At 40.0% G+C, this 27,336-nt stretch overlaps 1 protein-coding gene across 3 annotated transcripts in view; it reads right to left on the reverse strand.

Moving 5' to 3' along the window:
- Positions 1-8,013: 8,013 nt before the first annotated feature.
- Positions 8,014-27,336, reverse strand: part of LOC133620616 (uncharacterized) — a 105,554-nt gene continuing 86,231 nt past the window's right edge. For 2 of the 3 annotated variants that reach the window (XM_061982210.1, XM_061982211.1), the window contains exons 7-10: positions 27,067-27,200; positions 16,144-16,355; positions 15,977-16,083; positions 8,014-9,138 (exon numbers count right to left, since the gene is read on the reverse strand). In XM_061982210.1, the coding sequence (XP_061838194.1) occupies positions 9,081-9,138; positions 15,977-16,083; positions 16,144-16,355; positions 27,067-27,200 (511 nt within the window). In that variant the 3' untranslated portion in view covers positions 8,014-9,080. The remainder of the gene's footprint in view (positions 9,139-15,976; positions 16,084-16,143; positions 16,356-27,066; positions 27,201-27,336) is intronic. The other variant, XM_061982212.1, reaches the window with a different exon arrangement.

The raw sequence follows: 27,336 nt of genomic DNA on the forward strand, positions 1-27,336 counted from the left end.
TAATGTAAACATGCTAACAGTTAGGATATAGCACATACCAAGTTGGCAAAAAAAAAAAAAGTTAGCATGCTAACAGTTGGCATGTGTCATGTACCAAGTTGTATGATTCTGGGAAAAACGGTTGCAAAATTTGTGAAAAAAGTTATTAAGATGCTAATGTTAGCATGGTATCATGCCAACAGTCAGCATATGTCATATACCAACTTTAATGACTCGGAGATGTAAAAAGGCAAAATTTGGAAAAAATAGTTAGCATGCTGATGTTAACATGCTAACAGTTAGCATATGGCACGCATCAAGTTTAATGACTCTGAGGTACACAGGGGAAAAATTGGCAACAAAAAAAGTTAGCATGCTAACAGTTAGCATGTGTCACGTACCAAGTTGTATGATTCCGGGATAAACGGTTGCAAAATTAGTAAAAAAGGTGAATATGCTATTGTTAGCATACTAGCAAAAAAAAGTTAGCATGCTGATGTTATCATGCTAACAGTTAGCATATAGCACGTACCAAGTTTAATGACTCTGAGGTGTACAGTGGGCAATATTGGCAACAAAAAAAGTTAGCATGCTAACAGTTGGCATGTGTCACGTACCAAGTTTTATGACTCTGGAATAATTAGTTGCAAAATTTGTGAAAAAGGTTAAGGTGCTATTGTTAGCATACTAGCATGCTAACATTCAACATATGTCATGTACCAAGTTGTATGATTCTGAGATGTACAAAGGCAAAATTGGAAGAAAAAAAAAGTTAGCATGCTACAATGCTAACATTAATATGCTAACAGTTAGCATATAGCACGTATCAAGTTGAATGACTCTGAGATGCACAGGGGCAAAATTGGCAATAACAAAAAAGTTAGCATGCTAACAGTTAGCATGTGTCATGTACCAAGTTGAATGAATCTGGGATAAACGCTTGCAAAATTAGTGAAAAAGGTTAGGATTCTGTTGTTAGCATCCTAGCAACGGTCAACATATGTCATGTACCAAGTTGTAGGACTCTGAGGTGTACAAAGGCAAAATTGGCAATTAAAAAAAAGTTAGCATGCTGATGTTAACGTTAACATGCTAACAGTTAGCATATAGCACATAGCAAGTTTAATGACAGGTGTACAGGGGAAAAATCGGAAAATAAAAAGTTAGCATGCTAACAGTTAGCATGTGTCACGTACCAAGTTGTATGATTCTGGGACAAACGGTTGCAAAATTAGTGAAAAAGATTAAATATGTTATTGTTAGCATACTAGCATGCTAACAATCGTGTCCCCATCATGTACCAAGTTGTATGACTCTGAGATGTACAAAGGCAAAACTGACACAAAAAATAAATGCTGATGTTATCATGCTAGAATACTAACGTTAACATGCTAATAGTTAGCATATGGCACGTATCAATTTTAAAGACTCTGAGGTGCACAGGGGCAAAATTGGCAACAACAAAAAAACGTTAGCATACTAACAGTTGGCATGAGTCACGTATCAAGTTGTATGACTGGGATAATTAGTTGCAAAATTTGTGAAAAAGGTTAAGATGCTATTGTAAGCATACTAGCATGCTAACAGTCAACATATGTCATGTAACAAGTTGTATGACTCTGAGGTGTACAAAGGCAAAATTGGCAAAAAAAAGTTAGCATGCTAGAATGCTAACAGTAACATGCTAACAGTTAGCATATGGCATGTACCAAGTTTAATAACTCTGAGGTGTACAGGGGAAACATTGGCAAAAAAAAAAAGAGCATGCTAACAGTTAGCATATGGCACGTATCAAGTTTAATGACTCTGAGGTGCACAGGGGCACAATTGGCAACAACAAAAGTTAGCATGCTAACAGTTGGCATGCGTCACATACCAAGTTGAATAATTCTGGGATAAATGGTTGCAAAATTAGTGAAAAAAATGGACATACTATTGTTAGCAGGCTAACAGTCAGCATATGTCATCTACCAGGTTATATGACTCTGAGGTGTACAAGGGCAAATTAGCAAAAAAAAGTTAACATGCTAATGTTAGCAGCTGGCATGTGTCACGTACCAAGTTATATGACTCTGGGGTAAACGGTTGGAAAATTAGTGAAAAAAGTTAGCATATGTCACTTACAAACCCCGTTTCCATATGAGTTGGGAAATTGTGTTAGATGTAAATATAAACGGAATACAATGATTTGCAAATCCTTTTCAACCCATATTCAGTTGAATGCACTACAAAGACAAGATATTTGATGTTCAAACTCATTAACTTTATTTTTTTTTTTGCAAATAATAATTAACTTAGAATTTCATGGCTGCAACACGTGCCAAAGTAGTTGGGAAAGGGCATGTTCACCACTGTGTTACATGGCCTTTCCTTTTAACAGCACTCAGTAAACTATGGGAACTGAGGAGACACGTTTTTTAAGCTTCTCTGGTGGAATTCTTTCCTATTCTTGCTTGATGTACAGTTTAAGTTATTCAACAGTCCGGGGGTCTCCGTTGTGGTATTTAAGGCTTCATAATGTGCCACACATTTTCAATGGGAGACAGGTCTGGACTACAGGCAGGCCAGTCTAGTACCCGCACTCGTTTACTATGAAGCCATGTTGATGTAACACGTGGCTTGGCATTGTCTTGCTAAAAGAAGCAGGGGCGTCCATGGTAACGTTGCTTGGATGGCAACATATGTTGCTCCAAAACCTGTATGTACCTTTCAGCATTAATGGCGCCTTCACAGATGTGTAAGTTACCCATGTCTTGGGCACTAATACACCCCCATACCATCACAGATGCTGGCTTTTCAACTTTGCGCCTATAACAATCCGGATGGTTCTTTTCCTCTTTGGTCCGGAGGACACGACGTCCACAGTTTCCAAAAACAATTTGAAATGTGGACTCGTCAGACCACAGAACACTTTTTCACTTTGTATCAGTCCATCTTAGATGAGCTCAGGCCCAGCGAAGCCGACGGCATTTCTGGGTGTTGTTGATAAACGGTTTTCGCCTTGCATAGGAGAGTTTTAACTTGCACTTACAGATGTAGCGACCAACTGTAGTTACTGACAGTGGGTTTCTGAAGTGTTCCTAAGCCCATGTGGTGATATCCTTTACACACTGATGTCGCTTGTTGATGCAGTACAGCCTGAGGGATCGAAGGTCACGGGCTTAGCGGCTTACGTGCAGGGATTTCTCCAGATTCTCTGAACCCTTTGATGATATTACGGAGCGTAGATGGTGAAATCCCTAAATTCCTTGCAGTAGCTGGTTGAGAAAGGTTTTTCTTAAACTGTTCAACAATTTGCTCACGCATTTGTTGACAAAGTGGTGACCCTCGCCCCATCCTTTTTTGTGAATGACTGAGCATTTCATGGAATCTACTTTTAGACCCAATCATGGCACCCACCTGTTCCCAATTAGCCTGCACACCTGTGGGATGTTCCAAATAAGTGTTTGATGAGCATTCCTCAACTTTATCAGTATTTATTGCCACCTTTCCTAACTTTTTTGTCACGTGTTGCTGGCATCAAATTCTAAAGTTAATGATTATTTGCAAAAAAAAAAAGTTTATCAGTTTGAACATCAAATATGTTGTCTTTGTAGCATATTCAACTGAATATGGGTTGAAAATGATTTGCAAATCATTGTATTCCGTTTATATTTACATCTAACACAATTTCCCAACTCATATGGAAATGGGGTTTGTACCAAGTTATATGACTTTGAGGTGTACAGTGGCAAAATTGGCAGACAAAAAAAGTTAGCATGCTAATGTGTTATTGTGTTAATCACAAAGATTATTATCAAGGCTTAGGTCAGGCTGATTACACAAATAAATACTACTCAAATATACCAAGGAACTTATAAAACTGATGAAAAATATGTTTAAAAACAATTACGCAGTGCTAAAATAAATACATTCTAATCAAATGTTTTTATAAATAAATATAATATGTTTGTTAAATAACCTGTCAATACATTTTACGTGCATATGAAAATACAGCTTCACCACTTTGGTCATAATTTTTGCACTCAAGAAACTTTTTTCGGGCTTTTGCGCCAGATTTTCGGTTTCGATATTGACATTACTGCCACAAGTGGTGGAAAAGTGTATTACAATTGAGTAACTCTGCGGCCAACTACGGACCCCAACTGAGAAATGACCCCCCAAGGGTTAGGAAACACTGGGACACATGATTGTTACTGGTGTTGTTAGCCGACTCCTGCTAACAGTTTTTTACTATTTAGAACGGACAATGGGGGGGAACTGTGGGGTGGTTTCCGAAAATATGTCAAAGGGACTGATCTGAAATTTAAACCCAATTGAAAAGTAATTGAAAGGTAGATCATTGATGAGCCTTTTGTCTAATTGGTGACACTCATTAGTGCAGCTGTCTGTGGCTTCATGTCAATATTTGCCATTTGACTGATGAATGTTTTTTTGTTTTTTTAAATTTGATTTTATATGTAATTAAAAATTTCACCACATAGGTGCGGTAGTAATTATGCAGTTGGGTACCCCCAACATCCCCACCCACCAATTGTAATTTCAGGAAGATGGGAGCATGTGGAAGGAAGTTATGACATTTATAGTATTCAGGGGCGATTATTGCGGGTCGGACCCTACACCGCAACCCACTATCAAAAAGGTCAGGAAAATCGGAGCATGTGTTAGGAAGTTATGGCTGTTATAATTTTCCACCACAAGGAGGCGATACTGGCACCACTGCAGCCATGCAGTTGCAGCCCACCCATTATCGTGACCCACCATCAAAAGTGTTGGGAAGATCAGAGCATTGTGTCCCCAATGTGTCCCCATCGTTTCCCCATGGTGTCCCCATCATGTCCCCAATGTTTCCCCATTGGGTCACCAAGGTGTCCCCATCGTGTCGCCAACTTGTCCCCATTGTGTCCCCATCGTTTCCCCATCATGTCCCCATCATGTCCCCATCGTTTCCCCATCGTGTCCCCATCGTTTCCCCATTGTGTCCCCAATGTTTCCCCATTGTGTCCCCAATGTTTCCCCATTGTGTCCCCATTGGGTCCCCAAGGTGTCCCCAACTTGTCCCCAATGTGTCCCCATTGTTTCCCCATTGTGTCCCCAATGTTTCCCCATTGTGTCCCCATTGGGTCCCCAAGGTGTCCCCATCGTGTCCCCAACGTTTCCCCATCGTGTCCCCATCGTGTCCCCAACTTGTCCCCATCGTTTCCCCATTGTGTCCCCAATGTTTCCCCATTGGGTCCCCAAGGTGTCCCCATCATGTCCCCATCGTTTCCCCATCGTGTCCCCAATGTTTCCCCAAGGTGTCCCCATCGTGTCCCCAACGTGTCCCTAACGTTTCCCCAAGGTGTCCCCATCGTTTCCCCAAGGTGTCCCCATCGTGTCCCCAATGTTTCCCCATCGTTTCTCCATCGTGTGCCCAATGTTACCCCAAGGTGTCCCCAATGTTTCCCCAAGGTGTCCCCATCGTTTCCCCAAGGTGTCCCCAACGTTTCTCCATCGTGTCCGCAACATTTCCCCAATGTGTCCCCATCGTGTCCCCAATGTTTCCCCATCGTGTCCCCAACGTGTCGCCAATGTTTCCCCATCGTGTCCCCAACGTTTCCCCATCGTTTCCCCAAAGTGTCCCTATCGTGTCCCTATCGTGTCCCCAACGTGTCGCCAATGTGTCCCCAATGTTTCCCCATCGTGTCCTCAACAATTCCCCATCTTTTCCCCATCGTGTCCCTATCGTGTCCCCAATGTTTCCCCATCGTGTCCTCAACAATTCCCCATCTTTACCCCATCGTGTCCCTATCGTGTCCCCAATGTTTCCCCATCGTGTCCTCAACAATTCCCCATCTTTTCCCTATCGTGTCCCCAACGTTTCCCCAATGTGTCCCCAATGTTTCCCCAAGGTGTCCCCATCGTTTCCCCAAGGTGTCCCCATCGTGTCCCCAATGTTTCCCCATCGTTTCTCCATCGTGTGCCCAATGTTACCCCAAGGTGTCCCCAAGGTGTCCCCAATGTTTCCCCAAGGTGTCCCCATCGTTTCCCCAAGGTGTCCCCAACGTTTCTCCATCGTGTCCGCAACATTTCCCCAATGTGTCCCCATCGTGTCCCCAATGTTTCCCCATCGTGTCCCCAACGTGTCGCCAATGTTTCCCCATCGTGTCCCCAACGTTTCCCCATCGTTTCCCCAACGTGTCCCTATCGTGTCCCTATCGTGTCCCCAACGTGTCGCCAATGTGTCCCCAATGTTTCCCCATCGTGTCCTCAACAATTCCCCATCTTTTCCCCATCGTGTCCCTATCGTGTCCCCAATGTTTCCCCATCGTGTCCTCAACAATTCCCCATCTTTTCCCCATCGTGTCCCTATCGTGTCCCCAATGTTTCCCCATCGTGTCCTCAACAATTCCCCATCTTTTCCCCATCGTGTCCCCAACGTTTCCCCAATGTGTCCCCAATGTTTCCCCAAGGTGTCCCCATCGTTTCCCCAAGGTGTCCCCATCGTGTCCCCAATGTTTCCCCATCGTTTCTCCATCGTGTGCCCAATGTTACCCCAAGGTGTCCCCAAGGTGTCCCCAATGTTTCCCCAAGGTGTCCCCATCGTTTCCCCAAGGTGTCCCCAACGTTTCTCCATCGTGTCCGCAACGTTTCCCCAATGTGTCCCCATCGTGTCCCCAATGTTTCCCCAAGGTGTCCCCATCGTGTCCCCAACGTTTCCCCATCGTGTCCCCAACGTGTCGCCAATGTTTCCCCAATGTGTCCCCATCGTGTCCCCAATGTTTCCCCAAGGTGTCCCCATCGTGTCCCCAACGTTTCCCCATTGTGTCCCCAACGTTTCCCCAACGCGTCCCTATTGTGTCCCTATCGTGTCCCCAACGTGTCGCCAATGTGTCCCCAATGTTTCCCCATCGTGTCCTCAACAATTCCCCATCTTTTCCCCATCGTGTCCCTATCGTGTCCCCAATGTTTCCCCATCGTGTCCTCAACAATTCCCCATCTTTTCCCCATCGTGTCCCTATCGTGTCCCCAATGTTTCCCCATCGTGTCCTCAACAATTCCCCATCTTTTCCCCATCGTGTCCCCAACGTTTCCCCAATGTGTCCCCAATGTTTCCCCAAGGTGTCCCCATCGTTTCCCCAAGGTGTCCCCATCGTGTCCCCAATGTTTCCCCATCGTTTCTCCATCGTGTGCCCAATGTTACCCCAAGGTGTCCCCAAGGTGTCCCCAATGTTTCCCCAAGGTGTCCCCATCGTTTCCCCAAGGTGTCCCCAACGTTTCTCCATCGTGTCCGCAACGTTTCCCCAATGTGTCCCCATCGTGTCCCCAATGTTTCCCCAAGGTGTCCCCATCGTGTCCCCAACGTTTCCCCATCGTGTCCCCAACGTGTCGCCAATGTTTCCCCAATGTGTCCCCATCGTGTCCCCAATGTTTCCCCAAGGTGTCCCCATCGTGTCCCCAACGTTTCCCCATTGTGTCCCCAACGTTTCCCCAACGCGTCCCTATCGTGTCCCTATCGTGTCCCCAACGTGTCGCCAATGTGTCCCCAATGTTTCCCCATCGTGTCCTCAACAATTCCCCATCGTGTCCCCATCGTGTCCCTATCGTGTCCCCAATGTTTCCCCATCGTGTCCTCAACAATTCCCCATCTTTTCCCCATCGTGTCCCCAACGTTTCCCCAATGTTTCCCCAAGGTGTCCCCATCGTTTCCCCAAGGTGTCCCCATCGTGTCCCCAACGTTTCCCCATCGTGTCCCCAACGTGTCCTACTATTACCAGGTTGTCTACTTTGTACACTTGTGCGTCAGTTAGAAATGTTACTAAAAACTTGTTTTTTGAGTGAAACTTTTCAACAGTTTATTGCAAAGCCAAAGCCATTTATCAACAACACCCAGAAACGCATCGCTGGGCCCGAGCTCATCTAAGATGGACTGATGCAAAGTGTAAAAGTGTTCTGTGGTCTGACGAGTCCACATTTCAAATTGTTTTTGGAAACTGTGGACGTCGTGTCCTCAGAACCATCCGGACTGTTCTAGGCGAAAAGTGTAAAAGCCAGCATCTGTGATGGTATGGGGGTGTATTAGTGCCCAAGGCATGGGTAACTTACACATCTGTGAAGGCACCATTAATGCTGAAAGGTACATACAGGTTTTGGAGCGACATATGTTGCCATCCAAGCAACGTTGTCATGGACGCCCCTGCTTATTTCAGCAAGACAATGCCCAGCCAGGTGTTACAACAGCGTGGCTTCATAGTAAAAGAGTGCGGGTACTAGACTGGCCTGCCTGTAGTCCAGACCGGTCTCCCATTGAAAATGTGTGGTGCAATATGAAGGCTAAACAGAAGTGAGACTGTTGAACAACTTAAGCTGTACATCAAGCAAGAACGGGAAATAATTCCACTTCAAAAATGTGTCTCCTCAGTTCCCAAACCTTTACTGAGTGTTGTTAAAAAGAAAGGCCATGTAACACAGTGGTAAAAAGGCCCCTCTGACTACTTTTTTGAAACATGTTGCTGCCATTATATTCTAAGTTAATGATTATTTGCAAAAAAAATGAAGTTTCTCAGCATGAAAATTAAATATATTGTCTTTGCAGTATATTCAATTGAATATAAGTTGAAAAGTATTTGCAAATCATTTTATTCTGTTTTGATTGACCATTTACACATCGTGACAACTTCACTGGTTTTGGGGGTTGTATGTATGTATATATGTATATGTATGTACAGTATGCATGTATGTATGTGTGTATGTATGTATATATGTATGTACACTATGTATGTATGTATGTATGTATGTATATTTGTATATGTTTGTACACTATGTATGCATGTATGTACGTATATATGTATGTATGGATCTCTAAAAGACCCTTCTTCTCTATGCAAGCAGGGGTGGTAAAAATAGCAAAAGGAAAGCTTTCAGCCTCTAATGTCTTTTAATTCAATGTGTGGAGTTATTGTGAAGCAGCAGTTTACTAATGCAGCTCATTTTTGGAGTAAACCCTTCAATTAGTGAGTCATTATGCTGCTGGGCTGAAGTGTGTCATTCACGGTGTGAGACACAGACATCCATTAGGCCATGTTCCCTCCCTCACGTAGTTCCGGCTGCATTGTTGGTGCTCAGCAGAGGACGGCCACTCTTCCTCCTGGATGTTTGTGCTTCATGCTTCCAAAGTGTCTGCAAGGGAGCGAGAAGAGAGACGGTCAGATCCAGTATGGACAGGAGCCTGGCACGGATCACACAGTCCCTCCCTGTCACGTGGAAACAGCAACACCCACTTGGAAAAACAAAATGCACGTAATGCATGACATTTTAAACTCTATTATTATCTAATATTGCAACAAATATTTTATCACCATATAAACTAAATCTTTTTTTTTTAAATAAAAATAAATACTGAGATGTCTGCTTGACTTACATGAAATTGTACACACAAATGACAATGACTTAAAAAACTGGTATAAAAAAAAAGGCAACTCAGTTAGAATTTGAACGTAAAAAAAAAAAATTGGTATTGTTTTTCTATTGAGAGTGATACGCCGTGATAACAACAACTGTAGATTGCATAGTAAAAAAAACATTATTTTTTTTAAATATGTAGATTTTGCAGTAAAAACACAAAACTGGCCAGTTTATCAGAACAGTTGTCAGAATTGTAGCGTTTTTCCAATTTAGAGTAATATGCTTTAATACCACCATATTTTTATGTTCAAATTCTGGCAACGGACATGCCAGTTTTTTTTTAAATTTACAGTAATATGCCGTAAGAAAACCCTGATATTTACAGTATTTACTGGCCAGTTTTGGGGTTTTTTGTCACTGTAAAATCTACAGATTTTTTTTTTTTTTTTTTTTTTTTACAGTGTAGGTGATTTTTTTAAATAAAATATGTACAAGCAATTGTCAAATAATATCATGAACTTAATCCTAAATTTGAATATTCATGCACTATTCACTGTTATCAACAGCCCTCTGAGGGCAGCCATAAGTTAATGCCAAAACACACAAAAATGGTTTTACAATTCGCAAGTAAAAAAAAAAATTTTCTGCAAGTAGAAAAACTTTTTGGAAGTAAAAAAAACCAAAACAACTTTAATAATAAAAAAAAAAGATTCCCAAGTAAAAACAAGTAATTTCTTCAATTAAAAAACTATTCTCTGCAAGTAAACAACAAATTGCGAACACATTTTTTTTTCTGTAATTAAAAAAATGATTTGCAAGTAATAAAACCAATTTTTGCAAGTAAAAAAACCATTCCCAAGTAAAAAAAAATCTTTAATCAAAAAACAGATTCCCAAGTAAAAAACGATTTTCTTCAATTAAAAAAACTATTTTGCTGCAAGTAAACAATTTGCAAACAAAAAACTTTTTTTTTATTAAAACTATTTTTTGCAAGTAATACAACTCTTTTTTGCAAGTAAAAAAACCAAAACATTTTCATAAAAAAAAGATTCTCAAGTAAAAAACAATTTTCTTCAATACATTTTTTTCTGCCAGTAAAACAACAATTTGCAAACAAAAAAACACAATTTTTGTTTGATTAAAAAAATTAGTTGCAAGTAATAAAACAATTTTTGGCAAGTAAAAAACGATTCCCAAGTAAAAAAACAAAAAACAAAGACTTTAATTAAAAAAAATAATTCCCAAGTAAAAAAACAATTTTCTTCAATTAAAAAAACAATTTTGCTGCAAGCAAACAACAATTTGCAAACAAAACCTTTTTTTTTAATTAAAACAATTATTTGCAAGTAATACAAACATTTTTTGCAAGTAAAAAAACCAAAACATTTTCATTAAAAAAAAGATTCCCAAGTAAAAAACAATTTTCTTCAATACATTTTTTTTCTGCCAGTAAAACAACAATTTGCAAACAAAAAAACACCATTTTTGTTTGATTAAAAAAATTAGTTGCAAGTAGTAAAACCATTTTTTGCATGTAAAAAACGATTCCCAAGTTAAAAAAAACAAAAAGCTTTAATTAAATAAAGTAAAAATACAATTTTCTTCAATTAAAAAAAAACAATTTTGCTGCAAGTAAACAACAATTTGCAAAAAAACAACAACAACATTATCTTTAATTAAAAAATTAAAAGGGACAAGCGGTAGAAAATGGATAGATGGATGGATTTGCAAGTAATACAACAATTTTTTGCAAGTAAAAAAACGATTTCCAAGTAAAAAAAACAAAAAAACTTTAATAAAAAAAAAAAAAAGATTCCCAAGTAAAAAACAATTTTCTTCAATAATTTTTTTTCTGCAAGTAAAACAACAATTTGCAAACAAAAAAGACAATTTTGTTTGATTAAAAAAATTATTTGCAAGTAATAAAACAAAATTCAGCAAGTAAAAAAAATTATTTGCAAGTAATAAAACCATTTTTGCAAGTAAGAAAACGATTCCCAAGTAAAAAAACAAAAAACAACTTTAATAAAAAAAAGATTCCCAAGTAAAAAAAAACATTTTTCTTCAATCAAACAAATTATTTCCAAGTAAAAAAAAAGATTCCCAAGTAAAAAAACGATTCAACTGTTTTCTGCAAATTAAAAAAACGATTTGCACGCGTAAAAATATTTTCGTCAATTAAAAAAACAATCCCAAAGTTCAAACATTTTTTTCTTCAAGTCAAAACTTTCGTATTCCACCTCTAATTAGCACTCTACCACCACAGGTGGTGCTGCTGAGTCAATTTAAGGCTGTCTGAGCTACTATTCTCTGTGCATGGTGCCCTCTGCCAACAATAAAGAAGAAGAAGCAGAGTGGGGAGTAAATTAATTTGCAAACAAAAACAATTTTCTTTAATAAGAAAATATTTGCAAGTGATAAAACCATTTTTTTGCAAGTAAAACAATGATTCCAAAGTAAAACAAAACAAAACAAAACAACTTAAATTAAAAAAAAGATTCCCAAGTAAAAAAAACAACTTTCTTTAATTACATTTTTTTTCTGCAAGTAAAACAAACATTTTTAAACGAATAAAGACAATTTTGTTTAATTAAAAAAAATATATGCAAGTAAAAAAAATAATGTCATCAAGTAAATAAAAACGATTTACAAGTATAAAAGCAATTTTCTAGATGTAAAAAAACGATTTGCAGGTATAATTTTTTTTTTCTGCAAGTAAAAAAAGATTTGCAAGTATAAAAACTATTTTCTGGAAGTAAAAAACTATTTGCAAGGATAAAAACAATTTTGTTCATGTAAAAAACGATTCGCAAAGATACAACATTTTCTGCAACTACAAAAGAAAACATATAGTATAAAGTATAAAAACATCTTTCTTCAAATAAAAACACAATTTGCAAGTATAAAAACTATTTTCTCGAAATAAAAAACAATTCGTGCAAAAACTATTTTATGCAAGTAAAAAAACTATTCACAAATAAAACAATTGTTTTTTGCAAATTTTCTTTAATGAAAAAAACTATCCGAAAGTATAAAAACTATTTTCTTCAAGTTAAAACTTTAAGCAGTCGTATTCCAGCTTTAATTAGCATTCTAAAACCACAGGTGGTGCTGTCGAGTCCATTTAAGGCTTGTCAGAGCTACTATTCTCTGCGCATGGTGCCCTGCGCCAACAATAAAGAAAAAGAAGCAGGGTGGAGATTAAATTGATTTGCAAACATAAACAATTTTCTTTAATTAAAAAAATTATTTGCAAGTAATAAAACAATTTTTTGCAAGTAAAAAAAAGATTCCCAAGTAGAAAATAAAACTTTCTTTAATTCTTTTTTTTCTGCAAGTAAACAACAATTTGCAAACAAAGACAATTTTGTTTAATTAAAAAAATGATTTGCAAGTAATAACAAAATGACAGCAAGTAAAAAAAAAACATTTTAAATACAAAAAAAAGAAGAAAGATTTGCAAGCATAAAAACAATTTTCTGGATGTCAAAAAACAATTTGCAAGGATAAAAACTATTATTTTCAGGTAAAAAACGATTCGCAAAGATAAAAATTCTGCTGCAACTAAAAAATAAAACCATTTGCAAGTATAAAAAAACTTTCTTCAAATAAAAACAATTTGCAAGTAAAAAAAACTATTTCTTGAAATAGAAAAAACTATTCGCAAGGATAAAAATGTTCTTCAAGTAAAAAAAAAACAATTCGCAAAGATAAAAACTGTTTCATGCTGGTAAAATAGTAACAATAAATACAATTAAATGAAATAAATTCACAAATAAAACAATTGTTTTTTTCAAAAACAATCCAAAAGTATAAAAACGATTATCTTCAAGTTAAAACTTTAAGCAGTCGTAGTCCACCTTTAATTAGCACTCTACAACCACAGGGGGTGCTGCTGAGTCCATTTAAGGCCGTCAGAGCTACTGTTCTTTGCGCATGGTGCCCTATGCCGAAAATAAAGAAGAAGAAGCAGGGTGTGGAGTAAAACGCTGGACAGAAGACAGGGGAAACAAGCTCAACCTGTAAGTTAACCAATAAGTGTCCCCTCTCTTCTGGCGTTCATTTTACTCCCTCAGTCTTCAGTGGTCCTTTCTTCAACACTTGTTTTGTTTAGTCATGTTCTGTTAGTTTTGGACTCCCTTAGTTCCTGTTTTGTGCACCCCTGGTTTTGGTTACCATAGGTACTGATTGGGTTCACCTGCCGCTGGTTAGTGTTCGGCACGCTCACCTTCTGCCGAGCACTAATCAGAGAACTATTTATTCACGTTTTTCGCCACGCTCAGTCTGGCTTTGTTGTTTTGCTGTATGCAACAGTTGGGTTATTCATATTTCCGAGTTAATGATTCCTGTGCTAAGTAGTTGCCTTATCTTCCCATACGATTAGCACGCTTTCCTTTTGTTTGTTTCCTTTTTCTTTGTATGGTGTATGATTTATGACAATTAATCATGTTCCTACCTGCACGCTTCGTCCGGAGTGGTCCGTCTGCATCTTGGGAGAACAACCCCCGCAGTAAGATGCGACGCCCATGAGACAGAACGGAGCCAGCTTACCATTCCCTCGCAACGGGCTTCGAGGAGGTTGGCACGAGCAGGGTGCTAAGAGCGATGGAGGCGTAGACGCTCCGCTATTCCCCCGTGGAACTCGAAGAGATGGTGTGATGCCCCGGTGGTTCGCTGGTACCCATCCACCCCCTTTGGCCCGAGGACATCGCCACACCGCAGTACCGGACGTGTCAGCGAGGACGGAAGTCGTCCAAAAAGGCTTCGACTCGCCGTCAGGATGCGTCAATCCCGCAAACTCCTCCTTCGGACAAAAGCAAGCCACAAGCAGCCCAGTCATCCTCGCCGCCGATGTGAGGTAATCCAATCAGTCACTTCGTCAAACATTTCACCGACTGGGCTGTGAGCCAGATGGACACCCGCGCTGATGACATAACGCCGCCGCGTAGTGATGACGTCACAGAGCAGGATTATTCTTTTTCAAATTCATTCGATCTGCCTCCCGCTAAGGACATTCGTTCAACCATAGCGGAATATCAAAATATTTTTTTACAGACTCGCTCACCAGGTCAGTCCCTATCCTCCAGGACTTAAGCTCCGCCCTCAATGACTCTGACTTCACCCCCAGTGACTCTGGCTCCGCCCCCAATTACTCTTGTTGCACCCTTTAAGACTGTTCCTGACAATTAGTGTAGCGTCTGGCATCCGCTTCCCCCTGCCCGACCACCAACACCAGTTCTTTGGCGTGCCAAGCCAGAACCTCCAGCCAGGCCACCTCCGCCAAGGTCACGGCTAACCGCAGCCCAGGTGGGCCTGAAGATGCTATCCTCTCCGCGTCCTGTCCCTGCTCCAAGGCTATCACCCGATCCTGCTCCAAGGCTATCACCCGATCCTGATCCAAGGCTAGCACCCGATCCTGCTCCAAGGCTATCACCCGTTCTTGCTCCAAGGCTAGCACACGTTCTTGCTCCATGGCTAGCACCTGTTCCTGCTCCACGGATAGCACCTGCTCCACGGCTAGCACCTGCTCCACGGCTAGCATCTGCTCCATGGCTAGCACCGGTTCCAGCTCCACGGCTAGCTCCTGCTCCACGGCTAGCTCCTGCTTCACAGCTAGCACAGGCTCCTGCTCCACGACTAGCACCGGCTCCTGCTCCACGGCTAGCACCGGTTCCTGCACCATGGCTAGCACCGGTTCCTGCACCACGGCTAGCACCGGTTCCTGCTCCACGGCTACTTCCGGTTCCTGCTCCATGGCTGCTTCCGGTTCCTGCTCCACGGCTGCTTCCAGCACCACTGCAGCCTCCTTCGCCTGCTGCTCAAGCTCCACGACTTGGGTGTAGAACTCAAAGGCTGCTGGGGTTCTGCCGTCACTCGCGTCCACCTTCTCAATGGCCACGTCCATTCCGTGGTCGTCCGCCTCGCCTGCTGTAGCGGCGTTCCACTCGCCGACGCCACTTGACTTGTCCTCGGTGGATTCGGGGACACTTGTCCTGGCGACCCACCACCAACTCCTCCCTCCGCCCTCCCGTGACTCTTGAACTTGGTGTTTTTTGTGGTATTCTGGGGACCTCTGGAATCTGTCCTTAAGGGGGGATTGTAATGATCCGTGGCCCGGATCATGTTTTGTTTAGTCATGTTCTGTTAGTTTTGGACTCCCTTAGTTCCTGTTTTGTGCACCTCTGGGTTTGCTTTGGTTACTTTGGGTACTGATTAGGTTCACCTGCCTCTGGTTAGTGTTCGGCACGCTCACCTGCTGCCAAGCACTAATCAGAGAACTATTTATTCACGTTTCTCGCCACGCTCAGTCTGGCTTTGTTGTTTGCTGAATGTTTACGTTGGGTTATTCTTATTTCCTAGTTAGTGATTCCTGTGCTAAGTAGTTGCCTTAGCTTCCCGTGCGTTCGGCACACTTTCCTTTTGTTTGTTTCCTGTTTCTTTGTATGATGTATGATTTATGACAATAAATCATGTTCCTACCTGCACGCTTCGTCCGAAGTGGTCCGTCTGCATCCCGGGAGAACAACCCCCACAATAAGATGCGACGCCCATGTGACACTATTGGTTTTGTTTTTCAGAAATATAAACTAGCTAGCATAGATTCTTCCCTTACCTCCATGTGCTGCTTTCATGATTGTAAATTTCGATTGTTTTTAAATCGGTCACACCATCGGAGCCCCCGGCGGCCAGCAGAGCTCCGTCATAGACCACCAGGGACGCCTGCAACACAAGCAAAATGAAACTAAATGTCACATCCTGGCTTGCATGTACGCTACTCACGTTGTCCCTCTTGCTCCGCAGGCGCTTGACTGGAGTCCACCTGATGGTGTCCGGGTTGAAGCGCTCCACCGTGCACAGGTTCAAACCCAGGTCATCTCTGCCCCCACCCACGTAGATGTGTCCCAGGTACACGGCGCAGCCCGCATTCTCTCTGGGAGTGGACATGTGGCCACATATGGACCAGCTGCCATCTTCAGGGTTGTATTTCTCCACTGCAGAACATTCATTTACATTTACTATGTCACATGTCACTCAAACACCAATCTTCATCTTTCAATTCTGACCTACTTTAAACACTTTCTTGTGAACTGTTTTTTATTAAGGGCCACATGGCTGCCATCCGAGGGGAAAACTGAATTAATACATGAATATACTGTACATATAATTCTATTAAGTCTGTCTCAATAACAATATTTTGGTACTGGTACCAAAATGTATTTCAATACTTTCCTAAATAAAGGGGACCACAAAAAATTTCAGTATTGTCTTTATTTTAACAAAAAATTTTAGGGTACATGAAACATATGTTTATTATTGTAATTTAGTCCTTAAATAAAATAGTGAACATACTAGACAACTTGTCTTTTAGTAGTAAGTAAACAAACAAATACTCCTATTTAGTCTGCTGACGTAGGCAGTAACATATTGTGTCATTTATCTACCTATTATTTTGTCTACATTATGAGGGACAAACTGTAAACAATGGATTATCAATATACTTGTTCATTTACTGTTAATATCTGCTTATTTTCGGTTTTAACATGTTCTATCTACACTTCTGTTAAAATGTAATAATCACTTATTCTTCTCTTCTTTGATACTTTACATTAGTTTTGGATGATACCACACATTTAGGTATCAATCCGATACCAAGTAGTTACAGGATCATACATTGGTCATATTCAAAGTCCTCATGTGTGCAGGGACGTATTTACTGACTTTATAAACATAATATAAATAAAAAAACGAAAAAAGATTTTGTGATGATAAAAAATATCGATCTAATCATAGTAGTATCGACTAGATACGCTCTTGTACTTGGTATCATTACAGTGGCATTTGTTTACATTCAGGAGTGCTAGCTTTTGTTAGCGGTGACGCCGGTGTGTAGTGAAGCATGTTAAGCTATTCCTCGTCCTCCAGTGATAATGCTACTTGTAAGAAACTTACTTTATTTGCCACCATGGATGCGAGGATTAGTGATTTAGAAGTAGCTAAAACACTGCGGATGGATGTTAGCTGCTAGCTAGCTAGCCATGTCTTAAAGCACCTCTTCCTGAGGGTGTTTCAGTGTTATAACTTCACCTTTATCATTACTTTTTACAAAAAATGCGTCCATTCTCCCTTTTCTGTCTACACACTGTGTCTGCTTTTAAGTACTCTGTGTGTGTGCGCTGCTGAACATGCTGCTCTGCTTGTAAAACCAGCAATGTCACCACGCGCCGTCATGCCCATTAAAAAAATATGGGGAAGCGGTACTTTTCAAACAGAATATAGTACCGTTTTTGATTCATTAGTACCGCGATTCTATACCAGTACCGGTATACCGTACAACGCTCATTTCCACTAAGGCTGCCAAAATTAACAAGTTAACTCATGTGATCATCACCAAAAATTGTGACCAAACTTAGATTTATCATGCAAGTTATCATGATGGTCACATGACTGCATATGTCAGTACAAAAAGCAGTGTAAATACTCAAAAAAGGAATAAATGATATGATAATAAATTTTTTTCCAAAACTGTTATGCAAATAAAAGACATGCATTCAAGTCAAATGTTTAAAAGAAAATACAATAACATTGCAATTGTAGACACATATAGGGGGATTTCTTAAGCAAATTTCAGTCACGCACGCCAGTAAATTAAACAAATAATCATTTGACAGCCTTAAATTTGACCAATTGCTGATGCATTTTTAATAATTTTAATAAGTTATTAGTTAAAATATACATTAATGATTTATTATTATACTTGTCCAGGGTGTACCCTGCCTTCCGCCCGATTGTAGCTGAGATAGGCTCCAGTGCCCCCCGTGACCCCAAAGGGAATAAGCGGTAGAAAATGGACGGATTTATTATTATTTAAAAATGATTATTATTTTTTATATTTGTTTTATAATTTTTTCCACATAATCTAAAATAATCTGTAAATTTTATAGAAAAAAACGGCAGCTCAGTTGCCAGAATTTTACCATAAAAATGTATGCTGGTTTTTACAGCACATCACTGTAAATATTCTCAAGCACATTTTATTTATGCAAGCGTGCAATCACATGTGATTAATCTGATTTAAAAAAAATATTCATTTGACAGCTCTAGCTTTTACACAATTGTTGATGCATTTTTACTCATTTTAATCAATTACTAGTTAATTAAATATAATTATTTATTATTATTTAATATAATTTTTTATATATTTAATTTTTTCACATGCCATAAAATAATCTGAAGATTTTACAGTAAAAAAAGCCTGCCAGTTTAGTTGCCAGATTTTTACCGCAAAATTTATGCTGTTTTTTTTTGAGAGCATATTACTGTAAATAAATATAAACTGTAAAACGTTTTAAAATGAATAGCACCTTTATATTTCTAGAAGCTGAAAGTGCTACAAAAGGGAGAAGAGACAAGTAAGAGACAGTTAAAATATCATAAAATATGGTTGTTTTTACGGTGTACAATTTGATGGATAATTCGCTTTAAATCATAAGTCAAGCTGTTCTTTTAAGTATATATTCTTATTTTAACGGGAAAAAGTTTGAAATGTACGATAACAGAATATTTGCTGCATTAACAGATGATATTCCAGTTTAAAAGATATGCAATTACATGCAGTACATGTATTTATTTCTGTCCAGATGAAGAACTAATACATTTAGAATGAGAAGATGTATGCGTTATGAACGCATATTATTTACAGGCTTTCGAAGGCCCTATAAAATAATGTGGTGGACCAGATTGGGCGCCCGGGCCTCCAGTTTGACACCTGTGGTCTAGATCAAATGTATCTTAGATATACAAACCCAAAAAGCAGTGAAGTTGTCACGTTGTGTAAATGGTAAATAAAAAGAGAATACAATGATTTGAAAATCCTTTTCAACTTATATTCAATTGAATAGACTGCAAAGACAATATATTTATTGTTCACACTGAGAAACTTTGTTATTTTTTGTAAATAATTATTAACTTATAATTTAATGGCAGCAACATTGCAAAAAAGTTGTCACAGCGGCATTTTTACCACTGTGTTACATGGCCTTTCCTTTTAACAACACTCAGTAAAGGTTTGGGAACTGAGGAGACACATTTTTGAAGTGGAATTATTTCCATTCTTGCTTGATGTACATCATAAGTTGTTCAACAGTCTCACTTCTGCTATTTTAGCCTTCATATTGCACCACACATTTTCAATGGGAGACAGGTCTGGACTACGGGCAGGCCAGTCTAGTACCCGCACTCTTTTACTATGAAGCCACGCTGTTGTAACACGTGGCTTGGCATTGTCTTGCTGAAATAAGCAGGGCCGTCCATGATAACAACAACCTATGTCGCACCAAAACCTGTATGTACCCTTCAGCATTAATGGTGCCTTCACAGATGTGTAAGTTGCCCATGCCTTGGGCACTAATACACCCCCATACCATCACAGATGCTGGCTTTTCCACTTTGCGCCTAGAACAGTCCGGATGGTTCTTTTCCTCTTTGTGCCGGAGGACACAACGTCCACAGTTTCCAAAAACTATTTGAAATGTGGACTCGTCAGACCACAGAACACTTTTACACTTAGCATCAGTCTATCTTAGATGAGCTTGGGCCCAGCGAAGCCTGCGGCGTTTCTGGGTGTTGTTGATAAATGTATTTCGCTTTGCATAGTAGAGTTTTAACTTGCACTTACAGATGTAGCGACCAACTGTAGTTACTGACAGTGGTTTTCTGAAGTGTTCCTGAGCGCATGTGGAGATATCCTTTACACACTGATGTCGCTTTTTGATGCAGTACCGCCTGAGGGATCTAAGGTCACGGGCATTCAATGTTACGTGCAGTGATTTCTCCAGATTCTCTGAACCTTTTCATGATATTACAGGCCGTAGATGGTGAAATCCCTAAATTCAAATTGCAATAGCTGGTAGAGAAATGTTGTTTTTAAACTGTTCAACAATTTGCTCACGCATTTGTTGACAAAGTGGTGACCCTCGCCCCATCCTTGTTTGTGAATGACTGAGCCTGTCATGAAGCTGCTTTTATACCCAATCATGGCACCCACCTGTTCCCAATTAGCCTGTTCACCTGTGGGATGTTCCAAATAAGTATTTGATGAGCATTCCTCAACTTTCTCAGTCTTGTGGCAGCTGTTTTGAAACATGTTGCAGGCATCAAATTTCAAATGAGCTAATATTTGCAAAAAATAACAAAGTTTCTCAGTGTGAACATTAAATATATTGTCTTTGCAGTCTACTCAATTGAATATAAGTTAAAAAGGATTTGCAAATCATTGTATTCTCTTTTTATTTACCATTTACACAATGTGACAACTTCACTGCTTTTGGGTTTTGTACTTTGGTAGAAACTTTGCTATACATTCTCATTTATAGCCCGCTTTCCAAATGTGTCTGCAAGTGGTTTGTTTGTGGAGGCATTCAGGGGTCATATTGAGATATTTTCCCCAACATAAAACACTTCCTTGTGGTCTACATCAGTGGTCCCCAACCGCGGCCCAGGACCGGTCAGTGGATCGATTGGTACCGGGCCGCACAAGAAATTAAAAAAATTAATGTTTTATTTATTTTTTTTATTTTTATTAAATCAACATAAAAAACACAAGATACACTTGCAATTAATGCACCAACCCAAAAAACCTCCCTCCCCATTTACTACACTCATTCACACTCATTTGCACAAAAGGGTTGTTACTTTCTGTTATTAATATTTCTAGTTCCTACATTATATATCAATATAGATCAATACAGTCTGCAGGGATACAGTCTGTAAGCACACATGTTTGTATTTCTTGTCCGTGGGACAAATTTTCAAGCGTTGACCGGTCCGCAGCTACAAAAAGGTTGGGGACCACTGGTCTACATGACATGTAATAGTGTTTTTTTGGTCAAAACAGACCTTCTTCAAGCCGCTTTCTGACTGTTTTGTGGGCGGTCTTATTTATGTTCCTCCACTTCGACCGTGTTGTATTGGAAATGTTCTAATAAAGTAGTCAAACATAATTGTCTTTTTTAGATTTATTTGAAAAGCTTGAGCATTTCAAAAGGCACAGGTCAAATTTGTAGCAAGTATTGAAGGAATGCGCGAAAGGAAGAGAGATGTGTTTTTCTTTATACACTGAATACAAGGCGGGAGGGAGGAAGTAGGCTCAGTTTGGAGGGGGGAGAGAGTTTTTCTTTATACACTGAATACAAGGTGGGAGGGAGAGAGTGGGCTCAGTTTGGAGGGGGAGAGAGCATATGACGCAACTTAGTGGAAAATGCCCACACTGGGAACAATGGTGCATTGTTAAATGAGTAACGAGAAGGGAGAAAAGATACTTTCAATGCAGACGAGGTCACACACAGGCCAGAAAGCATTGCAATTTACACCAGGGTACATAAATGTCTTCCGACACAATGTCTTCTCCCTGCCATCTTTTTTCTAGTTTTTAGCGCTTCCATATTGAAATGACTGACAGACATAAGTTAGCTCAGAGTAAAGCCACTGCTCCTCCACGTGGAGAGGAGCCAGGTGAGGTGGTTCAGGCATCTGGTCAGGATGCCGCCTGAACGCCTCCCTAGGGAGGGGTTGCGGGCACGTCCAACCGATAGGAGGCCACGGGGAAGACCCAGGACACAGTGGGAAGACTATGTCTCTCAGCTGGCCTGGGAACGCCTCGGGATCCCCCGGGAAGAGCTGGACGAAGTGGCTGGGGAGAGGAAAGTCCAGGCTTCTCTGCTTAGGCTGCTGCCCCAGCGACCTGACCTCGGACAAGCGGGGGGAAATGGATGGATGGATGGATGGATGGATGGATGATTTTTTTTTTAAAATAAATTAGATTTGGGCAACTTTGGCCTGCAGTGTAAACGTAGTCTCACAGCTTCTATAAAGGAGCTGTTCCTCAGACTGGTGGTCCTACTGCCTAATTGGAGGGGATCAAAGAGAGAGACCGGTTTCTTTTGCCACCCTCTGCAGTGCCTTCCTCTCTTCAGCTGTGCAGCTGCTGTTCCACACCCTTGTTTATGCTGTGCCACACCCTTGTTTATGCTGCTGCTCTCTGTCCAAGCTCCAAAGGATGGAGCTCTCTCATCAAGCACGCCGCAGCTTCCTGAGGAAGTAGAGACGCAGCGGTGCCGTCGTTCTGTCAGAGTTCAGCAGCTTATCTAAATGTGTACTGGCCCATGATGACAAAACAAGTCCGAGGACCAGAAGGGATGACAACAGTCCCAGTACAGAGAGGCACAGAGCAGGTACTAGTCTACAGGAGAAGAGTAATGGACCACTGTGAAAACTTACAAACCACACAGCAGTCAGAGGTATCAAAACATGTAACATCCAACATTGTAACATTTATCAGTCAGAAAAGAGGACATTCGTCTAAAGTCCCTTTTTAAAGACTGTATTCCTAAACAGTAGACCCTGACCAGAAATAGTTTGTGGGAATTATACGGGCCTGTACTTCTCAGAGACAGAAATAGTCAGAACGGTTGGCAGCACAACATAACTCTTGTTTATCTTTGCTAAGGTCCGGGGTGGTTTTGTATGTGTCCATGTCCAACATATTGTCAGAGTGTGCAGACTTCCTGTACAGTTCTCCGTACTATACTGGACTACAGCTAAAACGGTTTGATGTTTCGGTTTCAATTACACTAAGGTGTTGGAATTTCCTCGAAAGAAGAAAGATGTTTAAAAGAACATCTTTTAAAAGATGTTTAAAGATGTTTAAAAGAACTCGACGCTGAGGGGGCGAGTCTTCAGACTAGATCTGACCAATGTAAATCCAAGACTAAATCTGACCAATGTAAGTCTAAGACTAGATCTGACCAATGTATGTCTGAGACTATATGTGACCAATGTAGGTCTATGACAATATATGACTGATGTAAGTCTAAGACTAGATCTGACCAATGTACTGTAAGTCTAAGACTAAATGTGACCAATCTAAGTCTAAAACTAGATCTGGCCAATTTAAGTCTAAAACTAGATCTGACCAATGTAATTCTAAGACTAAATCTGACCAATGTAAGTCCAAGACTAGATCTGACCAATGTAAGTCTGAGACTATATGTGACCAATGTAGGTCTATGACAATATATGACTGATGTAAGTCTAAGACTAAATCTGACCAATCCAAGTCTAAGACTAGATGTGACCAATCTAAGTCTAAAACTAGATCTGACCAATTTAAGTCTAAAACTAGATCTGACCAATGTAAGTCTAAGACTAAATCTGACCAATGTAAGTCCAAGACTAGATCTGACCAATGTAAGTCTGAGACTATATGTGACCAATGTAGGTCTATGACAACATCTGAGACTATATGTGACCAATGTAGGTCTATGACAACATATGACTGATGTAAGTCTAATACTAGATCTGACCAATGTACTGTAAGTCTAAGACTAAATGTGACCAATCTAAGTCTAAAACCAGATCTGGCCAATATAAGTCTAAGACTAAATCTGACCAATCCAAGTCTAAGACTAGATGTGACCAATCTAAGTCTAAGACTAGATCTGACCAATCTAAGTCTAAGACTAGATGTGACCAATCTAATTCTATGACTTGAGCTGACAAATGTAAGTCTATTATTAGATCTGACCAGTGCAGGTCCATGACTAGATCTGACCAGTCTAGGTCTATGATCATGTGAGATGAGAGATCAAATGTCTTCTAAGACAAACTTAAAAGTCCAGTTGCCATTGATTGAATGCCCAAAGAATGTACTTAATGGTAGTCAATAGTACTGTATGTACTCAATGGTACTCAATAGTATTGAATGTACTTAATGGTACTCACTAGTACTGAATGTACTCAATGGTACTCACTAGTACTGAATGTACTCAATGGTACTCCATGGTACTGAATGTACTCAATGGTACTCAATAGGACTGAATGTACTCATATGTCATGGACATCATATGTTGATACTTGACCCATGTAACCTGTTAGCATGCTAACATTAGCATGCTAGCTTTTTTAACACATTTTACAAGTATACACCTTCAGAATCGTATGTTTTGTAACATAACGTTATTTGGCCGTTGTACTAATTTTTAGCGTTTCACTTTGGCTTTTCACCATTTTCTACCCAAATTTAATGTTGTAGTTATCAAACTATTATTATTATTATGGGCCTGCTACGATAGCCCATATTATTATTGCTCATACTTCAACTTTTAATATTATTATAGTTCTGCACGTATCTCTTACACGTAATACGTGACGAACCAATGAACCCCCACATATGTTATATACCGTATTTTTCGGACTATAAGTCGCAGTTTTTTTCATAGTTTGGCCGGGCTCCAGTGCGACTCATATATGTTTTTTTCCTTCCTTATTATGCATTTTCGGCAGGTGCGACTTATACTCCGGTGCGACTTATACTCCGAAAAATACGGTATATATATATATATACAAACGTTTGTATATATTATTCAGAAAGGTCTCGTTCGTGCCGACGGGGGAACTTTAAGGCTTTAACTTGGGAACATTTCGTGTTATCATGGCGACGCTATTTCGAAAACTAATCGCTATGGGCCCATTGAATGGGTATGCAACCTTAATAAAGGCGGATATTTCCAGCAGACTGCGAGATGACCTCCTCTTGTAGCTGAGCCATGCTTTCACGTAGCTCGGTGCTTAATGTCTCATTTTGTTCACACACTTGTCTACTTTAACCCTGGCTAAAAAGTTTTTACGTCCAATGTTTGGTTTTGGGTGGATGGCCATCGGAAGGAGGCAAGTGCCATCGGGGTTTTCCCATTAAAGCAGATGGCTTGCACTCTAATTAGAATCCCAAAAATGTGCTTTATTTTGGTGATCAACCTGTCCTCACGGCCACATCTTATATGCCACTGTCATGTGTTTCGGTGAAAATGTTGACACACGTCCTCTCTCAGAAAATGTCACTTTTATGGCGCTCATGTGTCCCATTTGGCTTTTGGTGGCCCTCAAAGCCAAGAAAGTCAGCTAAATCTCTCATTGACTCCAATGTTAGATGTCGGCGCTGAAAAACACAAAAAATCACATTTTCCTACTTGCTTTAACTCGGCCAATTTTTCATTTATTGCAAATCTGAGAACACCGAAACGTTCCTCAAAGCCTTGAGGCGCTCACGATTTTTACAAAAAGTCGATATCTCGAAGCGTTTGCCCACAATCAGACATTGTTCGGCATTAAGTTTTTCAACAAATCCTACATAAACTGCTGTCATTGTGTAGTAGTGGCAGGTTCATCTATTCCGTGGCTTTTAACACTGAGTGATATCCGTCCTGCTATGGCGCCCCATAATACACCTGCTGTGGACCTGTTTTTATGTTCTATTTATTTTAGTTATTTATTTTTTATCGTGCTCTGTTTGTGTTGTGTTGTGTTTGCTCGGTTCTCATATTATCTTTTAACCTGCCCAGTGTACAGCACTTTGGCTACCCCTGTGGTAAATTTTAAATGTGCTTTATAAATAAAGTTGATTTGATTTGATGAAGTCCTTTAAAGTCACGTGACAGCCCCTCCCCTCAGGTATCTGAGTCTGGTGTTTGTACAGGGCCGTAACTAACAGTTTAATGGGCACACGACATAGACAGACAGCAGGGCCCCACAGTACAAAATCATGTTTTTTTCTATCTGTGTTGGTGTCGAGCAAGTTTGCTAGCAGTTAATGTGCGTTAGCATTTAATGTTAGCGGGCTAGCATGTTTACGTTAGCGTGCTAACAGTAAAGTGCTAGCTTTTTGAGCTAATTTTGCAACCGTTTACCCTAGAGTCATATAACTTGGTATGTGACACTTGTTAACTGTTAGCATGCTAGCATACCTACATTAACATGCTAACTTTTTAGCTAACTTTACGTTTCTTTCTCTAATTAGACAGCCATACACCTTACAGTCATATAACTGGGTACGTGACACTTGTTAACTGTTAGCATGCTACTGTTAGTATGCTAGAATGCTAACATTAAAGTGCTAACTTTTTTTTTGTGCACATTTTACACTTTTTTGTCTAATTCTGCAGCCATACACCTTATAGGAATATAACTTGGTATGTGAAACATGCTAACTGTTAGCATGCTAACATTAATATGCTAGCTTTTTGAGCTAATTTTACAAACATTTACCCTATAGTCATATAACTTGGTATACAGTTGTTAACTGTTAGCATGCTAATGTTAACATGCTAGCACGCTTACATTAAAGTGCTAACTTTTTTGTGTGCAAATTTTACACTTTTTACTGTAATTCCAGAGGAATACACCTAACAGTCATACAACTTGGTATGTGAAACATGTTACCTGTTAGCATGCTAACATTTAATGCTAACTTTTTCAGCTAATTTCACACTTTTTTTCTCTAATTCCACTGCCATACACATTACAGTCATATAACTTGGTGTGCGACACATGATATATGTTAACATCCTATCGTTAGCACACATGCTAAGTGTTAGCCTTTTTATGTAAACATGCTAATGTTTTAGGCTAGCTGTGTGGCTCACTTTGTACAGTTACACCTAAAACTCATGGATTCAGACACTCTGCATCTTAAAAGTCCAGGGCACAGATAGCAGGCCCATCAAATGTATAATTATTATTATTATTAATCTGCGTAACACGTAACTAGCTAATCTAATTTGACCCTATTAGTTTTGAATCTTTAAAAAGACAAATGTGTTGAATCCTAATCCTGTAAGCTGGTACATGACAATTTGGGGTCACATGTCGTACCTGAGTTGAGCGTCAGATCTCCATCGTTGCCTCCGACTACATACAGGTGATTATCCAGCATGGCCACGGCAGCTCCGGTGCGTCTCGTCAGCATCGGCACCTGCTTGCTCCATGCGTTCATTTTTGGATCGTACCTGCAGCGACCAAACAAAGAGCACAACACCTACTTTGTTAGTCATCACAATGGGATGTTGATGTCTGGGTTATATAAGATGCTTTCAAGTAAAGTGGGAAAGAACAGTCTGGAAACAACGGCCCCTACATACAAGA

The sequence above is a fragment of the Nerophis lumbriciformis genome, linkage group LG24 (genome assembly GCF_033978685.3).
Source record: "Nerophis lumbriciformis linkage group LG24, RoL_Nlum_v2.1, whole genome shotgun sequence".
NCBI lineage: Eukaryota > Metazoa > Chordata > Actinopteri > Syngnathiformes > Syngnathidae > Nerophis > Nerophis lumbriciformis.